The sequence below is a fragment of the Heterodontus francisci genome, chromosome 42, assembly GCF_036365525.1.
Source record: "Heterodontus francisci isolate sHetFra1 chromosome 42, sHetFra1.hap1, whole genome shotgun sequence".
NCBI classification, from domain to species: Eukaryota; Metazoa; Chordata; class Chondrichthyes; order Heterodontiformes; family Heterodontidae; genus Heterodontus; species Heterodontus francisci.
This window is the reverse complement of record NC_090412.1, coordinates 29,565,030-29,584,262: the sequence shown is the minus strand read 5'-3', so window position 1 is coordinate 29,584,262 and position 19,233 is coordinate 29,565,030. Positions and strand designations below refer to the sequence as shown.

Sequence of the window (19,233 nt, the reverse complement as noted above, 5' to 3'; positions counted from 1 at the left end):
CCTCCCTCTCTCACTCTCTCCCCCTCCCTCTCTCACTCTCTCCCCCTCCCTCTCTCACTCTCTCCCCCTCCCTCTCTCACTCTCTCCCCCTCCCTCTCTCACTCTCTCCCCCTCCCTCTCTCACTCTCTCCCCCTCCCTCTCTCACTCTCTCCCCCTCCCTCTCTCACTCTCTCCCCCTCCCTCTCTCACTCTCTCCCCCTCCCTCTCTCACTCTCTCCCCCCTCCCTCTCTCACTCTCTCCCCCTCCCTCTCTCACTCTCTCCCCCTCCCTCTCTCACTCTCTCCCCCTCCCTCTCTCACTCTCTCCCCCTCCCTCTCTCACTCTCTCCCCCTCCTCTCTCACTCTCTCTCTCTCTCTCCCTCCCTCCGTATCCCTTCACCAGTATCCCAGTGACATCACATTCCTGCTGTCCAAACACCTACTCCAACATTCAGAGACACAAATAACGTTCAGCTCAGTGACCTGTTTCTCTCCCCACAGATGCTGCCTGACCTGCTGAGTCTTTCCAGCACTTTCTCCTTTTATGCTGGAAGCAGGAATTCCTACCTTTTCATTCCAGGCCCAGAAGGTGATCGCAAGGAGTCCGACCCCAGCTATCTGGAAGACAGAAAGAACAACATTCAATCAGTACGGTTCTCAATTTAAGTGATTTTAAGCTCATCAGAGCTGAGGAACAGCAGTGTTAGGAAATGGAACAATGGGGCACAGAGACAGAGAGAGATAGGGGGGGGTGGGGGGGTGGGGGTGGTGGCACAGCGAGAGAGATCAAGATCACTCCTGACAGAATGACATCAATCCGAATACTCAGCATCGCTCCAAGTGTGTGGACAAACACTGACTAATTGTGCAAGCAAAAAATGCCAGGTATCTCACTACATTGGTGTCCAACATAGTGATGAGAAAGTAAATCAATAAACTAATCTTCTTATTTCAAGTTTCTTCACAAAAATGCACATTTGGTGTTGTTTTGATTGATAGTAAGATACATTTTTAATGCCTTTATCTTTCAGAAATTGTCTCACTGCTCCCTCTACACTGTCCCCTTCAAACACTCCCAGGGCAGGTACAGCATGGGGTTAGATACAGAGTAAAGCTCCCTCTACACTGTCCCCTTCAAACACTCCCAGGGCAGGTACAGCATGGGGTTAGATACAGAGTAAAGCTCCCTCTACACTGTCCCTTCAAACACTCCCAGGACAGGTACAGCATGGGGGGTTAGTTACAGAGTAAAGCTCCCTCTACACTGTCCCCCTTCAAACACTCCCAGGACAGGTACAGCATGGGGGGTTAGTTACAGAGTAAAGCTCCCTCTACACTGTCCCCATCAAACACTCCCAGGGCAGGTACAGCATGGGTTAGATACAGAGTAAAGCTCCCTCTACACTGTCCCCATCAAACACTCCAGGGCAGGTACAGCACGGGGTTAGATACAGAGTAAAGCTCCCTCTACACTGTCCCCATCAAACATTCCCAGGACAGGGTTAGATACAAAGTAAATCTCCCCAAGAGAAAAAAAATGGGGTTGAATATATTATCCAATAATTAATCTTGACTCAGTCTCCAACACTCTTACAGCTAGTTAATGAAACTGAAAATAAATCATTTTTTAATGCCTCTCCAGGGTTATATCCATGTCCTGGAGACGGATCTACATCTCTTGCAGACTCCTGGATAATGCTGGAGTGTTGACAATCCTACTCCAGGACAGATATAGTGCAGGTTACGAAACCCCTGGATAGGAATGCGAAGGTGAGACAAATTGTGCACATTTAATACTGTCCTTGTTCATTTTTGACTTTGATTATTTGTGTCCCTGATATCTTTGGAATTGCTGGATTTGCACAAGCATCTGGTATATTCCAGTGCACGATGCTCCATTGCTAACTCAGTGAATAGTGGCTAAAGATGCAGGTTTCAGTTCTGTTACTGCATCGTTTTCAGAATGGAAGATGGAGTTCAGCTTTCAGCAGCATAACACTAAAATAGAGGAGAATATAATCTTAGACAGAATTAGTGATGTTAAACAGATCAGTTGCCGGACTAGAATGTCCTTAAAGAGATGGGACATGTGCTTTGTGAACGCCTGGCCTGTATCTTTAATACTGTTTCCTCAGATTGGAAGGATCCATTTTTTCAAAAATGCACAGAAGGCAGAACCAGGAACTATAGGCCGATTATTTTCACTTCAGTTATAGGCACGCTGTTGGAGTTGATCAGAAGAAATGCTCTACAGATCACTTTGTCAGGGAAGGAGCCAGAAGAGAACTCGCCATGCTTTCTGGAACTCAAGCTCATGTCCTATTAATTGGACTGAATTTTTTCCAAGTCACTTGGTTAGTGAATATGGCAGCCTGTAGGCCTTGTCTACCGGCATTTTTAAGAAAGTTTGATAAAGGTCCCAAACTCTAAGCTCCTCCGCAAGCTTGAACCTTGTGGGAAGGTGCTACAACGAAGAACAAAAGAACAAAGAACAGTCCAGCGCAGGAACAGGCCATTCGGCCCTCCAAGCCTGCGCCGATCTTGATGCCTGCCGAAACTAACACCTTCTGCACTTCCGGGCCCGTATCCCTCTATTCCCTTCCTATTCATATATTTGTCAAGATGTCTCTTAAACGTCGCTATCGTATCTGCTTCCACCACCTCCCCTGGACTGAGAATCGGCTGAAAGCTGCTGTGGATCTGCCTGGAGACCAGCGGTTACAACAGGGATCACTTTAGGATCTTTAACCTTTACTGTCTATATTAGGGAGAGAGAGGTTGAGGGAGATTGGCAAGTTTGTAGGAAGATTTTGCAGGTTGATAGGACTGTGGAGACGACAATTCAAAGACAGGCAGATCTCCATGTCTTGGGGCATGCATCTACATTTGGAAAATGGTATTTAACTCAAACATGTGCAGTGTTAATCATGTGGGCAGATTAACACTAAGTATTGATGGGCTCAATGGCCTCCTGTATGATTCTATGGGCAGAATTTTCCCAGCCCCGGGCAGAACAGAGGGGGAGCCACACGGGATGACCTCTTGACCCATTACCGCTGCCGGGGAATGGGTCAGCTGCCTGCTGAGGGGCGGCAGCCAGCCAATTAGCATATTAAAGGCCCCACTTAGGTCGAATTTCCGCACTCACTAGCATTTTACCAGTGGTGGAGTGGACCCTCTACCACGTGGGGAAGCCGCCAGCTCCTTAGAGACAGTCTCCCTGTGGCCATCCGGGAGGCCATTCAGAAATGGAGGTTCCATGGCACAAAGAAGGGGCTGTGGGCAGGAAAGGCCATATCTGCAGCCCCAGTGAACCACCTGAAGGGGTTTCCCCTCCATTCCAAGGGACTTGCCAACTTGGCCCCTCTGAATTTTTATTTTAAGCTTACCCCCTCCAAGGGCGGCTCCATGTTGAGGCGCCCTCAAGGTTTCCCGACCTGCCTCAGCAACGCCCACCTCTCCTAGTGCGGCTGCTGAGGCTTCAGAGCTGTCAGCTCTGTGATTGGGCCAGCAGCGTCAGGAGCCCGCCCACCATCCTTAACTGGATAGCGAGCTTGGAGGCAGCCAATTAGAGCCGCCCCCAGGAACATCCCTGTTCCAGTCCGCTGCTGGTCTCCATTTGGTCCTGACATTCGGGTCCCAAAGGCTGGGGGAAAATTCAGCTGGTGCTTTCAACAAAATTGCAAACTTGCAGGGAACAGAACTGTAGATTATCTGAGTAAAAGACACAGTGAGCACAACAGAGAAAGAGGCTTCAATAAAGTAAGGCTGGAGTACAGAGGGAGAAGAGAATGGTGTTATACTAACGTATGGTTGGTCCATTCGCCCTGCTCCATATAAATTAGGTTAAGGGATATGTCAATAGAGATGCAGTGGCAGACATTTAAGGGGATATTTCAGAATACACAGAATAGATACATTCCAACGAGAAAGAAAAATTCCAGGGGAGGACCCACCAGCCGTGATTAACTAAAAAACTTAAAGATAGTATCAAAATTAAACAAAAAGCATTTAATTGCACAAAAATGGGAGGCAGGTCAGAAGATTGGCCAGAATATTAAAAAAAGCAAAGAATGACTAAAAGATTAATAAGGAGGAAAAATTAGAATACAAGAGAAAGCAAGCTAGAAATATAAAAACAGATAGTAAGAGTTTCTATAGATATTTTAAAAAAAGAAAAAGTTAACAAAGTGAACGTTGGCCCTATAGAAAGTGATTCTGGGGAATTAGTCATGGAAAATAAGGAGATGGCAGATGAATTGAACAGGTATTTTGCATTGGTCTTCACTATAGAAGATACAAGTAACATCCCAGTATTAGCTGTAAATCAGGAAATGGAAGGGAGGGAGGAACTCAAGAAAATTACAATCACCGGGAAGTGGTACTGAGCAAATTGTTGGAGCTGCGGGCTGACAAGTCCTTGGGTCTGATGGACTTCATCCTAGGGTGTTAAAAGAATTGGCTACTGAGATAGTTGGCTTTACTTTTCCGAAATTCCCTTGATTCGAGGAAGGTTCCTTTAGATTGGAAAATAGCGAATGTAACTCCTTTATTCAAAAAGGGAGGGAGACAGAAAGCAGCAAAACTACAGGGTCAGTTAGCTTAATATTTGTCATAGGGAAAATGTTAGAAGCTACTATTAAAGATGTAACAGTAGGGCATTTAGAAAAGTTCAAGGTAATCAGGCAGAGTCAACAGGGTTTGTGAAAGGGAAATCATATTTAACCAATTTATTGGAGTTCTCTGAAGTTAGCAAAAGTAAAGCACATGGATAGGAAGTAACATGGATTAAGGATTAGTTACCAGGCAGAAACAGAGAGTAGGAATAAACGGGTCATTCTTGCGTTGACAGGCTGTGACTAGTGGGTACTGCAAGGATCAGTACTTGGGCCCCAGCTGTTCACAATATATATCAACGATTAGGATGTGAAACCAAATGTAGTTTTTCAAGTTTGCGGATGACGCAAAACTAGGTGGGAATGTGTGTTGTGAGGAAGATGCAAAGCGGCTTCGAGGGATTTGGAAAGACTTAGCGAGTGGGTAAGAACATGGCAGGTGGAATATAATGTGGAAAAATGTGAGGTTATCCACTTTGGTAGGAGGAACAGATGTGCAGAGTATTTCTTAAATGGTAAGAGATTAGAAAGTGTAGGCATACGAAGGGACCAGGTGTCCTTGTCAATAGGTCACTGAAAGCTAACATGCAGGTGCAACATGCAATTAAAGCTAATGGTCTGTTAGTCTTTATCGCAAGAGGATTTGAGTACCGGAGTAGTGAAGTCTCGCTTCAATTGTATGGAACCTTGGTTATACCTCACCTGGAGTACTGTGTGCAGTTTTGGTTCCCTTATCTTAGGAAGGATATTATTGCCATTGAGGGAGTGCATTGAAGGTTCACCAGACTTGTTCCTGGGATGGCGGGACTGTCCTATGAAGAGAGATTGGGGAAACTAGGCCTGTATTCTCTAGCGTTTCGAAGAATGAGAGGTGATCTCATTAAAACCTACAAAATACTTGAAGGGATAGACAGGGTAGATGCAGGTAAGATGTTTCCCCTGATTGGGGAGTCTAGAACCAGGGGACACAATTTCAAAATAAGGAGGAAGCCACTTAGCACTGAGATGAGGAGACATTTCTTTACTCAGAGGGTTGTGAATCTTTGGAATTCTCTACCCCAAATGGCTCTGGAAGCTCAGTGCTTGTGTATGTTTAAAGCAGAGATTGACAGATTTCTAAATACAAATGACATAAGGGGATATGAGGATAGTGTGGGAAAAAGGCATTGAAGTGGATGATCAGCCATGATCGTGTTGAATGGCGGAGCAGGCTCGATGGGCTGGATGGCTTACTGCTGCTCCTATGTTCCTAAGTAACATGTGCTGTGGATAAAGGGGAACCGGTGGATGTACTGCACTTAGATTTCCAGAAGGCATTTGATAAAGTGCCATATCAAAGGTTATTGCAGAAAATAAAAGCTCATGGTGTAGGGGGTAACATATTGGCATGGATAGAAGATTGGCTAGCTAACAGGAAACAGAGAGTAGGTATAAATGGGTCATTTTCTGGTCGGCAAGATGTAATGAGTGGTGTGCCACAGGATTCAGTGCTGGGACCTCAACTTTTTACAGTTTATATAACTGACTTGTATGAAGGGACCGAAGGTATGGTTGCTAAATTTGCTGACGACACAGAGTAATGTAGGAAAATAAGCTGCGAAGAGGACATAAGGAGGCTACAAAGGGATATAGATAGGTTAAGTGAGTGAGCAAAGATCTGGAAAATGGAGTATAACATGGGAAAATGAGAAGTTGTCCATTTTGGCAGGAAGAATAAAAAAAGCATATTATCTAAATGGTGAGACATTGCAGAGCGCTGAGATGCAGAGGGATCTGGGCGTCCTCGTGCAAGAATCACAAAAGGTTAACATGCAGGTACAACAAGTAATTAAGAAAGTTAATAGAATGTTATTGTTTAGAGTCATAGAGAGTTTTACAGCTACAGAAACGGGCCCTTCGGCCCAACGCGCCTGCGCCAACCATCAAGCACCCGTCCTAACTAATCCCATTTCCCCGCACTTAGGCCCGTCGCCTTGTATGTTATGGCGTTTCAAGTGTTCATCTAAATACTTGTTGAATGTTGTGAGTGTCCCTGCCTCTACCACATCTTCAGGCAGTGTGTTCCAGATTCCAACCACCCTCTGGGTGAAAAAAATTCTCAACTCCCCTCTTTATTGTGAGGGGAATTGAATACAATTATTCAGTTATACAAGGTATTGGTGAGACCACATCTGGAGTAGTTTTGGTCTCCTTATTTAAGGAAGGATATAAATGTATTGGAAGCAATTCAGAGAAGGTTTACTGGACTAATATTTGGAAGGGGCGGGTTGTCTTATGAGGAAAGGTTGGATAGGCTAGGCTTGTATCGGCTGGAGTTTAGAAGAGTAAGAGACGACCTGATTGAAATATAAGATCCTGAGGAATCTGGACAGGATGGATGTGGAAAGGATGTTTCCTCTTGTGGGAGAATCTAGAACTAGAATTTAAACACTGTTTAAAAATAAGGCATTGCCCATTTAAGACAGAGACGAGGAGAACTGTTTTTCTCTCAGAGGGTCGTGAATCTTTAGAACTCTTTTCCTCAAAAGGCAGTGGAAGCAGAGTCTTTGAATATTTTTAAGACAGAGGTAGATAGATTCTTGATAAGCAAGAGGGTGAAAGGTTATTGGGGGTAGGAGGGAATGTGGAGTCGAGGGTACAATCAGATCAGCCATGATCTTATTGAATAGCAGAGCAGACTCAAGGGGCCTATTCCTGCTCCTATTTTGTATATTCGTATTTGTGAAAGAGATCAATCTTAGAATCATAATTCTAAAGGTTGACGACCAACGCAGTGAAGTTTTAGCGAAAGTAAATAAGATACTGGTCTGCATTCACAACACTCTATCCATTACAAAAGAAAAGACCTTAGTCAGTCCTCAGTTAGTGTGCTGGGTCCAGTTTTTGTCCCCTCAAACAGCGGGCGATATTGGGATGTTGGAAAGGTTCAGAGCAGGTGACAAAATTGATTCATAAGTTTCAAACTTTTGCTGCTCAGATAGGCTTAAGGAGCCAAGTATATATACTGTAGGGAAACACTGAGTCAGGGGTGATTTGATTGAGTTTTATAAAGTAATGGAGAGACTAGATTGAGTGCACACTGACAGATTATGTCATTCAGGTTGGGGAGGACCAGGGTCATGCATATAAATTACACAAGGGAAGAACGAGTTTGGCATTAGGTGATTCCTCTTTTCCCAGACAGCAGTGGAGCCGTGGACAGCAGGGTCATGCACTGAACACTGATTGACTATATGCCTGAGAGGGTTGGACTGCTTCCAGGCTGGGGAAGTGATCACCTCACAAAGGAACTAGGCACTAAGCAACACAAGTCATGGATGAAGTGGACTTCTGGACTAGAGGGATCAGAAGACTTTTCCCCTCAATTGGCCGTGGATTTTAGCTTACTCCAGGAGATTCCATGACTCCAGGTGGATGCAGAGTGAGAGGCACAAGGTATCACAACTGTGAGGACCAACCATACGTTAGTATAACACCATTCCCTTCTCCCGCTAAACTTCAACCTTGCTTTGTTGAAGCTTCTTTCTCTGCACTGTGCTCAATGTGTCTTTTGCTTATGGAATCTATAGCACAGAAACAGACATTAAGCCCAACCTATCTATGCACCTAAATGCTGTCCTCTCCTGCTCCTTTCCACTGCTGTATCCTCACATTGTTTCAATCAGGATTCACTACATTACCTTCTACTCTCATTCATATTCATGCAGGATCTCCAAACCAACTGCTCACCTTTTACTGACACGCTCCATAGGCCAAATCCAGCATCACTACCCACAGCTTTCTCAAATACTGCCTGCCCCTTTCATACTTTCAACCTTCTTTCTGAACCTTGTCCTTTGGCCTTTCACCCTGGTTTCTCAAGAAGAAAACGCTAATCATGTTGGGCCATTGATTCGTTTATGGGAAAGAGGCAGACAGTCCCAGTGACCAGAAACCAAGAGCTTCCTGTTTGCATGCTGACTCACTGCAACTACAACAGGGGTTGAGCAATCAAACCCTTGCTGTCAATGGAGTGTGTGTTAGGCAACGAGCTGAAACAGGTCTTTAGAAATACGCAACTGCTGCTTCCAGTCAGAGACAAGAATCCAGTTCAACGTTGAACCTGAGGCTCCCCTCCCTTACTGACAAACTTATTTCAAATCTAAACATGACACAATCTCCCGACAGGAATCACCCAAGAGCAGGATTCTGCAGGAAGCTATAAACTGGAGGAGGCCATTCAGCCCCTTGAGCCCAGTAGACCACAATGGCTAATATTTGAAGACTTAATACATCATTTCCAACATTCCGTTAAGGCACCAAAAACCTCACAGAAAAAGTGGTCCAACTGTGGAGGAGTTAAAGAGAGTATTGGATCAAAGGAAGAGCTTAAAATGTTGCCAAAAAGAGTAGTAAGCCTGAGGATTGAGTGGATTTTAGACTTTGGCAAAGGAGAACCAAGAAATTGATAAGGAAAGAGAAAAGAGAATATGAACTGGACTAGAAAGAGACATTTCTATAGGTATGTAAATAGGAAGAGATTAGTGAAAGTAAACATGTACCTATTAGAGGCAGAAACAGGTGAAATTATAATAGGGAATAAGGAAATGGCAGAGACATTAAACAAATACATTGTATCCGTCTTCACAGTAGAAGGCACAGGCGCAGTGGTTAGAACTGCAGCCTCACAGCTCCAGCGACCCGGGTTCAATTCTGGGTACTGCCTGTGTGGAGTTTGCAAGTTCTCCCTGTGTCTGTGTGGGTTTTCTCCGGGTGCTCCGGTTTCCTCCCACAGCCAAAGACTTGCAGGTTGATAGGTAAATTGGCCATTGTAAATTGCCCATTGTAAATTGCCCCTAGTGTAGGTAGGTGGTAGGAAAATTGTGGGGATGTGGTAGGGATATGGAATTAATGTAGGATTAGTATAAAATGGGTGGTTGTTGGTTGGCACAGACTCGGTGGGCCGAAGGGCCTGTTTCAATGCTGTATCTCTCTATGACTCTAAGGCACAAAAAACAGTCCAGAAATAATGGGAACCCTAGAGTCTAGGGAGAATGAGGAACTGAAATCAGTATAGGTAAAGAAATAGTACTGGACAAATGGTGACAAATGCCTCAGACCTGGCGACCTGCATCCTGGAGTTAGCTGCAGAGATAGATGGTTTGATCGTGCAGAATTCCTTAGATTCTTGAACAGTTCCCAAGGTTTCGAAGGTAGCAAACATAATTCCACTAGTTAAGAAAGGAGGAAGAGAAGAAAACGGGGAACTACAGACCAATTCACCGAACACCAGTACAGTAAAAGTTTGTTATCAGGCATATGTCAGACCCGAGAGGTGCTGGATAATCAAAAATTCCAGTTAATCAAAGTTGTACGCAGAACTCTGACGCAAAACACGTCTGACTGCAGGGACCAAGAATCCCATTCTAGTGACTAGGGAACCGGTCACTGAGGCAAGGTAGCACTTCCACCCACAGGTGACATCCTTAATTCCCACAGTTTTTGGAGGTTCAACCCAATAGGTTGAGAAGTCTCCCAACCGGCTTCCCAGTGTCCGACCGGGTTGGTTCTGGTACCGTTGGATGCCCCTTGAGCCCTGCAACCACCAACTGACACACGGAGGTCGGCTGCGGCCTTGCGGATTCAAGAGTTGGAAAAGAGTTTCCAGCTTTTCCTGTTGTCCTTTGAGTGGGCACAGCTGCTGCCATGGGGCACTGGGACTGCCCGCCGCACCTCACTGAGCCCCATCACCGGTCATTGTTCGCATGGAGATCGGACCTTCTGTGCCAAAGTTATTGCCAGGCGATTGACGGGTACCAAGGACCCAGCACGGGGAAAGCCGATTTTTAATTTTCCCTTAATCTTTTGGGGTTGATGCACCAATATACCTGTAATAAAAGTGAGAGAGCACTCGGGAAAACTCGGCTCGGGAGAGGTCTGGGAGATTTTGGAAATTCCAGATAATTGAGCTTGCAGGTAGACAAAGTGCTGGATAACAAAACTTTTACTGTTGTAGGAAAAAATTCTAGAATCTATTACTAGGGACGCGGTAACAAAGCACTTAGAAAAACATAATAAGTTTAAAGAGAGTCAACAGGAAGTTATGAAAGGGAAATTGTATTCAACAAATCTGTTAAGAGTTCTTAGAGGATCCAACTACCAGGATGGATCAGTGGGAGCCAGTGGATGTAGTGTATTTGGAATTAAAACAAAGCCTTCAATAAGGTGCCGCACAACAGGTCAATACACAAAATTAGGATGTTATCTACACCCTGCTTTAGGCTGCTTCATTATTGCAGGAGCTGTGAACACACGAATTAGAAGTAGGCCATTCAGCCCGTCTAGCCTGCTCCACCATTTAATAAGATCATGGCTGATCTGTTTCTGTCTCGAATTCCACACTCCCATCTACCCCTGATAATCTTTGATTCCTTTGCCCAACAAAAATCTATTTACCTCCACCTTAATAATATTCAATGACCCCGCCTCCAACACCTTCTGAGGCTGAGAAGTTCCGAAGTCGCACAACCCTCTGAGAAAAAGATTTCCCCTCACCTAAAAGGGCATCCCCTAATTTTAAAACAGTGCCCCCTCGTTCTGGACTCACCCACAAGAGGAAACATCCTCTCCACATCCACCTTGTCAAGACCGTTCAGGATCTTATAAACTTCAATCAAGTCTCCCCTCACTCTTCTAAACTGCAGTGAAAACAAGCCCAGTCTGTCCAACCTTTCCTCATAAGACAACCCGTTCATTCCAGGTATCAATCTAGTAAACCTCCTCTGAACCGCCTCCAACGCATTCACATCCTTTATTAAATAAGGAGACCAAAACTGCACACAGTATTCGAGATGCGGTCTCACCAATGCCCTCTATTAACTTACTTTTATTTTCAATTCCTCTCATAATAAAGGCAAGCATTCCAATAGCCTTCTTTATTACTTGCTGTACATGAATGAAGCGAAAGACTGGCATCTTTAATAAGAGGCCTTCTCCTGAACATCTGATGGAGGAAAGGGCAGCAATGAAGCAGCTGAAGCCGGTTGTGGCCTTGAGTACTTGTTATGAACACTGGACCTTGTGACATGGTTACGCTTTAAAAATTGGGATGTTTAAAAGTTTAAAATGGAGTCCGGAAGGTCAGGTGACCTCACATCTACTCTGAGAAAGGACAAGACAGAAGTCTTGGTTACCAGGATAACAGAAAACACAGATCAAAGACTTTCTTTTGAAAAACAGAGCCTGCAGGACAAACACCTGAACATCAATGGGTTATGTCCTCCCAGACCTTTGGGTCATAAAACAAGGAGTCAGTAATTTGGAAGATGCAAAAGGTACCAGGCAGCTGTTAATACTTGGAAACAATGGAAGAACCAAGTGGCTCTGTGAAACCAGACGTCTGGACTCTGCATATTGGAACAGTACAATAAGCGATATTCTGAAGGCAAACAGGCTGTAAGAAGGGAACTCAGCCATTGCAGCCTCACCGTACACTATAAGAAAGGAGGACAACCAGCAGTGGCAGCTTGAGAGAGAGAGAGAGGGAACACCTGCTTTCAGAAGCCTGATACAGTAAAAGGCTACGAAGACTTGAACCTGTTTCAAAAGTTGAAGCTTGCGAAGAAGCCGACCAGCAGAATCACCGGGAAATGCGTTATTCATGAATGTCCAGGTTGGAAATGCTCAGCGAAGTGATGGAAGAGGACACTCATTTTTGAAAAGTACTGGGAGATCCAACCCAATGAAACTGGGAGGAGTTTGGGACTTCTGGCCACAAAGGATTGCACCATCAAGGAGGACTGTGTAACGTATAAGCGTGGTGTAAGGTTTTCAAGTATTTTAATAAGTAAAGAAAACACGTTTCTTTGTAAGCTGGGGTATCAGCTAGTTAGGAAATACTGTTTAGTTAATGGGGATTTCTTTTAGTTTAGTTGTTATAATAAGTCTTAAAACATGAAATCTTGTGTAATTCTTTAAATTGGTCTTGCGGGGGTGGGGGGCGGTTTCATATCTCATATTTAGATGTCAATGATCTGAGTCAGGTTGTACCATACTCTTCCTAAGGATTTCGTGCACTGATGTTCTGAAGCTGTGATGACTCAAACAACCACAGCCATCTTCCTGTGTGTCAGATTTGCCGTGGGAGGTTCCAGTCAAAGGTGCAGTATCAATTGTAACAATAGCCACAATCTGCTTTGAAACAACCTTGCCAGAAGGAAGGAGCAATCATAGAAAACATAGAAAATAGGAGCAGGAGTAGGCCATTCGGCCCATCAAGTCTGCTCCACCATTCATTATGATCATGGCTGATCATCCAACTCAGTAACCTGTTCCCACTTTCTCCCCATACCCTTTGATCCCTTTAAACCCAAGAGCTATATCTAACTCCTTCTTGAAAACATATAATGTTTTGGCCTCAACTGCTTTCCGTGGTAGCGAATTCCACAGGCTCACCACTCTCGGTGAAGAAATTTCTCATCTCAGTCCTGAAAGGTTTACTGCGTATCCTTAGACTATGATCCCCTGGTTCTGGACTCCCCCACCATCCGGAACATCCTTCCTGCATCTACCCTGTCAAGTCCTGTTAGAATTTTATAGGTTTCCATGAGATCCCCCTTCACTCTTCTGAACTCCAGCGAATATAATCCTAACCGACTCAATCTCTCCTCATATGTTAGTCCCACCATCCCAGGAATCAGTCTGGTAAACCTTCGCTGCACTCCCTCAATAGCAAGAACATCCTTCCTCAGATAAGAAGACCAAAACTGCACACAATATTCCAGGTGTGGGCTCACCAAGGCCCTGTATAATTGCAACAAGACATCCCTGCTCCTGTACTCGAATCCTCTCGCTATGAAGGCCAACATACCATTTGCCTTTTTTACCGCCTGTTGCACCTGCATGCTTACCTTCAGCGACTGGGTTACGAGAACACTCAGGTCTCACTGCATATTCCCCTCTCTCAGTTTATAGCCATTCAGATAATAATCTACCTTCCTGTTTTTGCTACCAAAGTGGATAACCTCACATTAATCCACATTATACTGCATCTGCCATGCATTTGCCCACTCATTCAACTTGTCCAAATCACCCTGAAGCCTCTCTGCATCATCCTCACAACTCACGCTCCCACCCAGTTTAGTGTCATCTGCAAATTTGGAGATATTACATTTAGTTCCCTCATCTAAATCATTAATGTATATTGTGAATAGTTGGGGACCTAGCACCAATCCCTGCGGTACACCAACAGTCACTGCCTGCCATTCTGAAAAAGACCGGTTTATTCTTACTCTTTGTTTCCTGTCTGCCAACCAATTTTCTATCCATCACAATACACTACCACCAATCCCATGCGCTTTAATTTTACATGTTAATCTCTTGAGACTTTGTCGAAAGCCTTCTGAAAGTCCAAAAAAACCACATCCTCTGACTGTCGCTCATCAACTCTACTAGTTACATCCTCGAAGAATTCCAGTAGATTTGTCAAGTATGATTTCCCTTTCGTAAATCCATGCTGACTCTGCCCGAATCTACCAATGTTCTCCAAGTGCTCTGCTATAAAATCTTTGATAATGCATTCTAGAATTTTCCCCACTACCAACGTCAGGCTGACTGGTCTGTAATTCCCTGTTTTCTCTCTACCTCGCTTTTTAAATAGTGGAGTTACATTAGCTACCCTCCAATCTGTAGGAACTGTTCCAGAGTCTATAGAATCTTGGAAGATGACCACCAATGCATGCACTATTTCTAGGGCCACTTCCTTAAGTACTCTGGGATGCAGACCATCAGACCCTGGGGCTTTATCGGCCTTCAGTCCCATCAATTTCCCCAACACCATTTCTCTACTAATACTGATTTCCTTCAGTTCCTCCCTCTCACTAAACCCTGTGTTCCCCAACATTTCTGGTATGATATTTGTGTCCTCCTTTCTGAAGGCAGAACCAAAGTATGCATTTAGTTGGTCAGCCATTTCTTTATTCCCCATAATAAATTCCCCTGTTTGACTGTAAGGGACCTACATTTGTCTTCATCAATCTTCTTCTCTTCACATACCTATAGAAACTTTTACAGTCAGTTTCTTTGTTCCCCGCAAGCTTGCTCTCCTACTCTATTTTCCCCTCCTTAATCAATCCCTTGGTCCTCCTTTGCTGAATTCTAAACTGCTCCCAATCCTCAGGTCTGTTGTTTTTTCTGGCAAATTTGCTTGCCTCTTCCTTGGATCAAATGCTATCTCTAATTTCCCTTGTAAGCCATGGTTTGGCTACCTTTCCCATTTTACTTTTGCACCATACAGGAATAAACAATTGTTACAGTTCATCCATGTGCTCTTTGAATGTTTGCCATTGCCTATCCACCGTCATCCCTTTAAGTAACGTTTCCCAATCCATCACAGCCAACTCGCGCCTCAAACCTTCGTAGTTTCCTTTATTAAGATTCAGGACCTTAGTCTCAGAATCAACTACATCACTCTCCACCTTGATGAAGAATTCTATCATATTATGGTCACTCATCCCCAAGGGGTCTCGCACAACTAGATTGTCAATTATTCCTCTCTCATTACACAATACCCAGTCTAGGATGACCTGTTCTCTAGTTGGTTCCTCAACGTATTGGTCCAGAAAACCATCCCGCATACACTCCAAGAATTCCTCCGCCACGGTATTGTGACTAATTTGATTTGCCCAATCTACATGCAGATTAAAGTCACCCATAATCACAGATGTTCCTTTATCGCATGTGTCTCTAATTTCCGTTTAATGCCATTCCCAACATCACCACTACAGTTTGGGGGTCTAATTACAACCCCCACTGACGTTTTTTGTCCTTCATGTTTCTCAGCTCTACCCATATAGATTCCACATCGTCGGAGCTAATATCTTTCCTCACTATTGCCATAATTTCCTCTTTAACAAGCAATGTACCTCCACCGCCTTTTGCTTTTTGTCTGTCCTTCCTAAATACTGAATACCCCGGATGTTCATTTCCCATCCCTGGTCACCTTGCAGCCATGTCTCCGTAATCCCAACTATATCATACCCGTTTACATCTATTTGCGTGATTAATTCATCCACTTTATTGTGAATGCAATCAGTATCAGTGTGAAATCTTAATCACTGGTGTGGGATGTCACTCAACGGCTGCAGGGCATCCTGAAGGGGGAGGGTGATAAGGCAGAGGTCATGGTACATGTTGGTACCAATGACATAGGTAGAAAGAGGGATGAGGTCTTGCATCAAGAATTCAGGGAGTTAGGCAGTAGACTAAAAAGTAAGACCTCTCGGGTTGTAATCTCTGGATTACTCCCAGTGCCACGTGCTAGCGAGTATAGAAATAGGAGAATAGCACAGATGAATGTGTGGCTTAAGAGCTGGTGCAGGAGGGAGGGTTTTAGATTCCTGGACCACTGGGACCGTTTTTGGGGAAGGTGGGACCTGTACAAGCGGGACGGTCTACATCTGAACCAGAGGGGGACTAACATCCTTGCTGGCAGGTTTGCTAGTGCTGTTGGGAGGAGTTTAAACTAATTTGGCAGGGGGAGGGGACACAGACTCCTAGCAGAATAGGGACACAGCTAAACACAGGAAAGCAAACAAGTCAGAGGGAATACAGTGAAAGTAAGTTTCGAGGGAGTAAGGCCAGAATGGAAAGCCTCTACTTTAATGCCAGGAGTATTACAGGTAAAACGGATGAGTTAAGGGCAAGGATTGACACGTGGAATTGTGATATAGTAGCCATCACGGAGACATGGTTGAGGGAGGGGCAGGATTAGCAGCTCAATATCCCGGGATATGGAATCTTCAGGCGAGACAGAGGAGGGGGTAAAAGAGGAAGGGGTATTGCAATATTAGTTAAGGAGTCAGTTACTGCAGTCGGAGAGATGTCTTGGAGGGGGCATCAAATGAAGCTTTATGGGTAGAGTTTAGGAATAAAAAAGGGACAGCCACATTGCTAGGTGTTTATTTTAGACCCCCAGATAGTCAGTGGGAAATTGAGGAGCAAATATGTGTGCAATTCGCAGAGGTGTGTAAAAATAATAGGGTAATTATATTAGGTGATTTCAACTTTCCCAACATTAATTGGGATAGTCATCGTGTTAAGGGCTTAGATGGAGTGGAGTTCTTAAAATGTATACAGGAGAACTTTTTAGCTCAATATGTAGAGGATCCAACAAGGGAGGGTGCAGTGCTGGACCTAATTCTGGGGAATGAAGCAGGACAGGTGGCTGATGTGTTGGTGGGGGAACATTTTGTTGATAGCGACCACAACATGGTACAATTTAAGCTTGTTATGGAGAAAGAAATAGACAAGTTGCAAAAAAAGGGTTTGGATTAGGGGAGAGCCAATTTTGGTAAAATAAGGCAGGATCTGGCCAAGGTCGACTGGAAAGAGTTACTTGTCAGGAAATCTACAGAAGAGCAGTAGGGGGCATTCAAAAAGAAAATGGGGAGGGTACAGGCCCAACATGTTCCCTCTTGGGTAATAGGTAGGAGCAACAAGCCCAGAGAACCATGGATAACCAGAAACATTCAGGGTACGATGAGAAGGAAAAGAGAGGCTTTTAGTAAATACAAGGAGACAAATCAACGGAAGCATTAGTGGAATACAGAAAGTGTAGGATGGAGCTTAAGAAAGCAATTAGGAGAGCAAAGAGGAGATATGAGAAAGCTCTGGCTGGTAAAAGTAGGGAAAATCCCAAGATATTCTATAAGTATATCAATGGAAAGAAGATAATCAGGGAAAGAGTAGGACCCTTTAGGGACCAAGAGGGAAATCTGTGGGTGGAGCCAGAGGACATTGGTAGGGTGTTGAACGAATACTTCACATCTGTCTTCACCCAAGAGAATGAGGATGTAGATATGGAACTCAGAGAGAGACTGTGAGGTTCTTGAGCAAATTGTCATAGGGAGTGACAAGATATTGGAGGTTTTGGCAGGCTTAAAAGTGGACAAATCTCCAGGTCCAGACGATTTGTGTCCCAGGATGCTGTGGGAGGCGAGGGTGGAGATTACAGGGGCTCTGACCCAAATTTTTAATTCCTCTCTGGCCACAGGGGAGGTGCCAGAGGACTGGAGAACAGCTAATGTGGTCCCACTATTTAAGAAAGTTTGTAGAGATGAGCCAGGGAACGACAGACCAGTGAGTCTGACGTCAGTGGTAGGGAAACTATTGGACAAAATTCTGAAGTAGAGAATCTATCTCCACTTGGAGAGGCAAAATTTGATTAGGAATAGTCAGCATGGCTTTGTCAGAGGGAGGTCATGCCTAACAAATTTAACTGAATTTTTTGAGGATGTGACCAGGTGTGTAGATGAGGGTAGTGGAGTTGATGTAGTTTACATGGATTTCAGCAAAGCCTTTGACAAGGTCCCAATTGGGAGACTTATCAAGAAAACAAATGCACATGGGATACAAGGTAACTTGATAAGGTGGATTCAAAATTGGCTTAGCTGTAGGAGACAGAGAGTGATGACAGACGGCTGTTTTAGTGACAGGAAGCCAGTGTCCAGTGGCGTACCACAGGGATCGGTGCTGGGTCCCCTATTGTTTGTCATTTATATAAATGACATAGATGACTATGTGGGGGGTAGGATCAGTAAGTTCGCAGATGACACAAAGATTGGCCGAGTGGTTAACAGTGAGGTGGAGTGTCTTGGGTTACAGGAAGATATAGACGGGATGGTCAAATGGGCAGAAAGGTGGCAGATGGAATTTAACCCTGAAAAGTGTGAGGTGATACTCTTTGGAAGGAGTAATGTGAAACGGAAGTATTCAATGAATGGCCTGACATTGGGAAGTTCCGAGGAACAAAGGGACCTTGGCGTGTTTGTCCATAGATCTCTGAAGGCAGAAGGGCAGGTTAATAGGGTGGTGAAAAAGGCATATGAGACACTTGCCTTCATCAATCAAGGCATAGATTACAAAAGCAGGGAGGTCATGTTGGAGTTGTACAGAACTTTGGTAAGGCCACAGCTGGAGTACTGTGTGCAATTCTGGTCGCCACATTATAGGAAGGATGTGATTGCACTGGAGGGGGTGCAGTGGCGATTCACCAGGATGTTGCCTGGGATGGAACATTTAAGCTATGAAGAGAGGTTGGATAGTCTTGGGTTGTTTTCGTTGGAGCAGAGAAGACTGAGGGGTGACCTGATCGAGGTGTACAAGATTATGAGGGACATGGACAGGGTGGATAGGGAGCAGCTGTTCCCCTTAGTTGAAGGGTCAGTTACGAGGGGACACAAGTTTAAGGTGAGGGGCAGGAGGTTTAAGGAGGATTTGAGGAAGAACTTTTTTACCCAGAGGGTGGTGACGGTCTGGAATGCACTGCCTGGGAGGGTGCTCGAGGCGGGTTGCCTCACATCCTTTAAAAAGTACCTGGATGAGCACTTGGCACGTCATAACATTCAAGGCTATGGGCCAAGTGCTGGCAAATGGGATTAGGTAGACAGGTCAGGTGTCTTTAATGCATCCGTACAGACTCGATGGGCCGAAGGGCCTCTTCTGCACTGTATGATTCTGTAATTCTGTGTGCTGGCACAGCTGTTAACCATTGATAAACACTGCTCAGATCTCAGAATCAGCCTCATGTTGCAACCCACAAACTCTATGATAGAAGCAGCCAGTCATTTCTAAACTTAGACACCGGATTCCTACACTAT

The 19,233-nt window shown here is 44.6% G+C and overlaps 1 protein-coding gene across 2 annotated transcripts in view; it reads right to left on the bottom strand.

The window, feature by feature from the left end:
* LOC137355295 (tetraspanin-5-like) overlaps window positions 1-19,233 on the bottom strand; it is an 89,919-nt gene that overhangs the window by 27,384 nt on the left and 43,302 nt on the right. For both annotated transcript variants that reach the window (XM_068020269.1, XM_068020268.1), the window contains exon 2: window positions 549-599. In XM_068020269.1, the coding sequence (XP_067876370.1) occupies window positions 549-599 (51 nt within the window). The remainder of the gene's footprint in view (window positions 1-548; window positions 600-19,233) is intronic.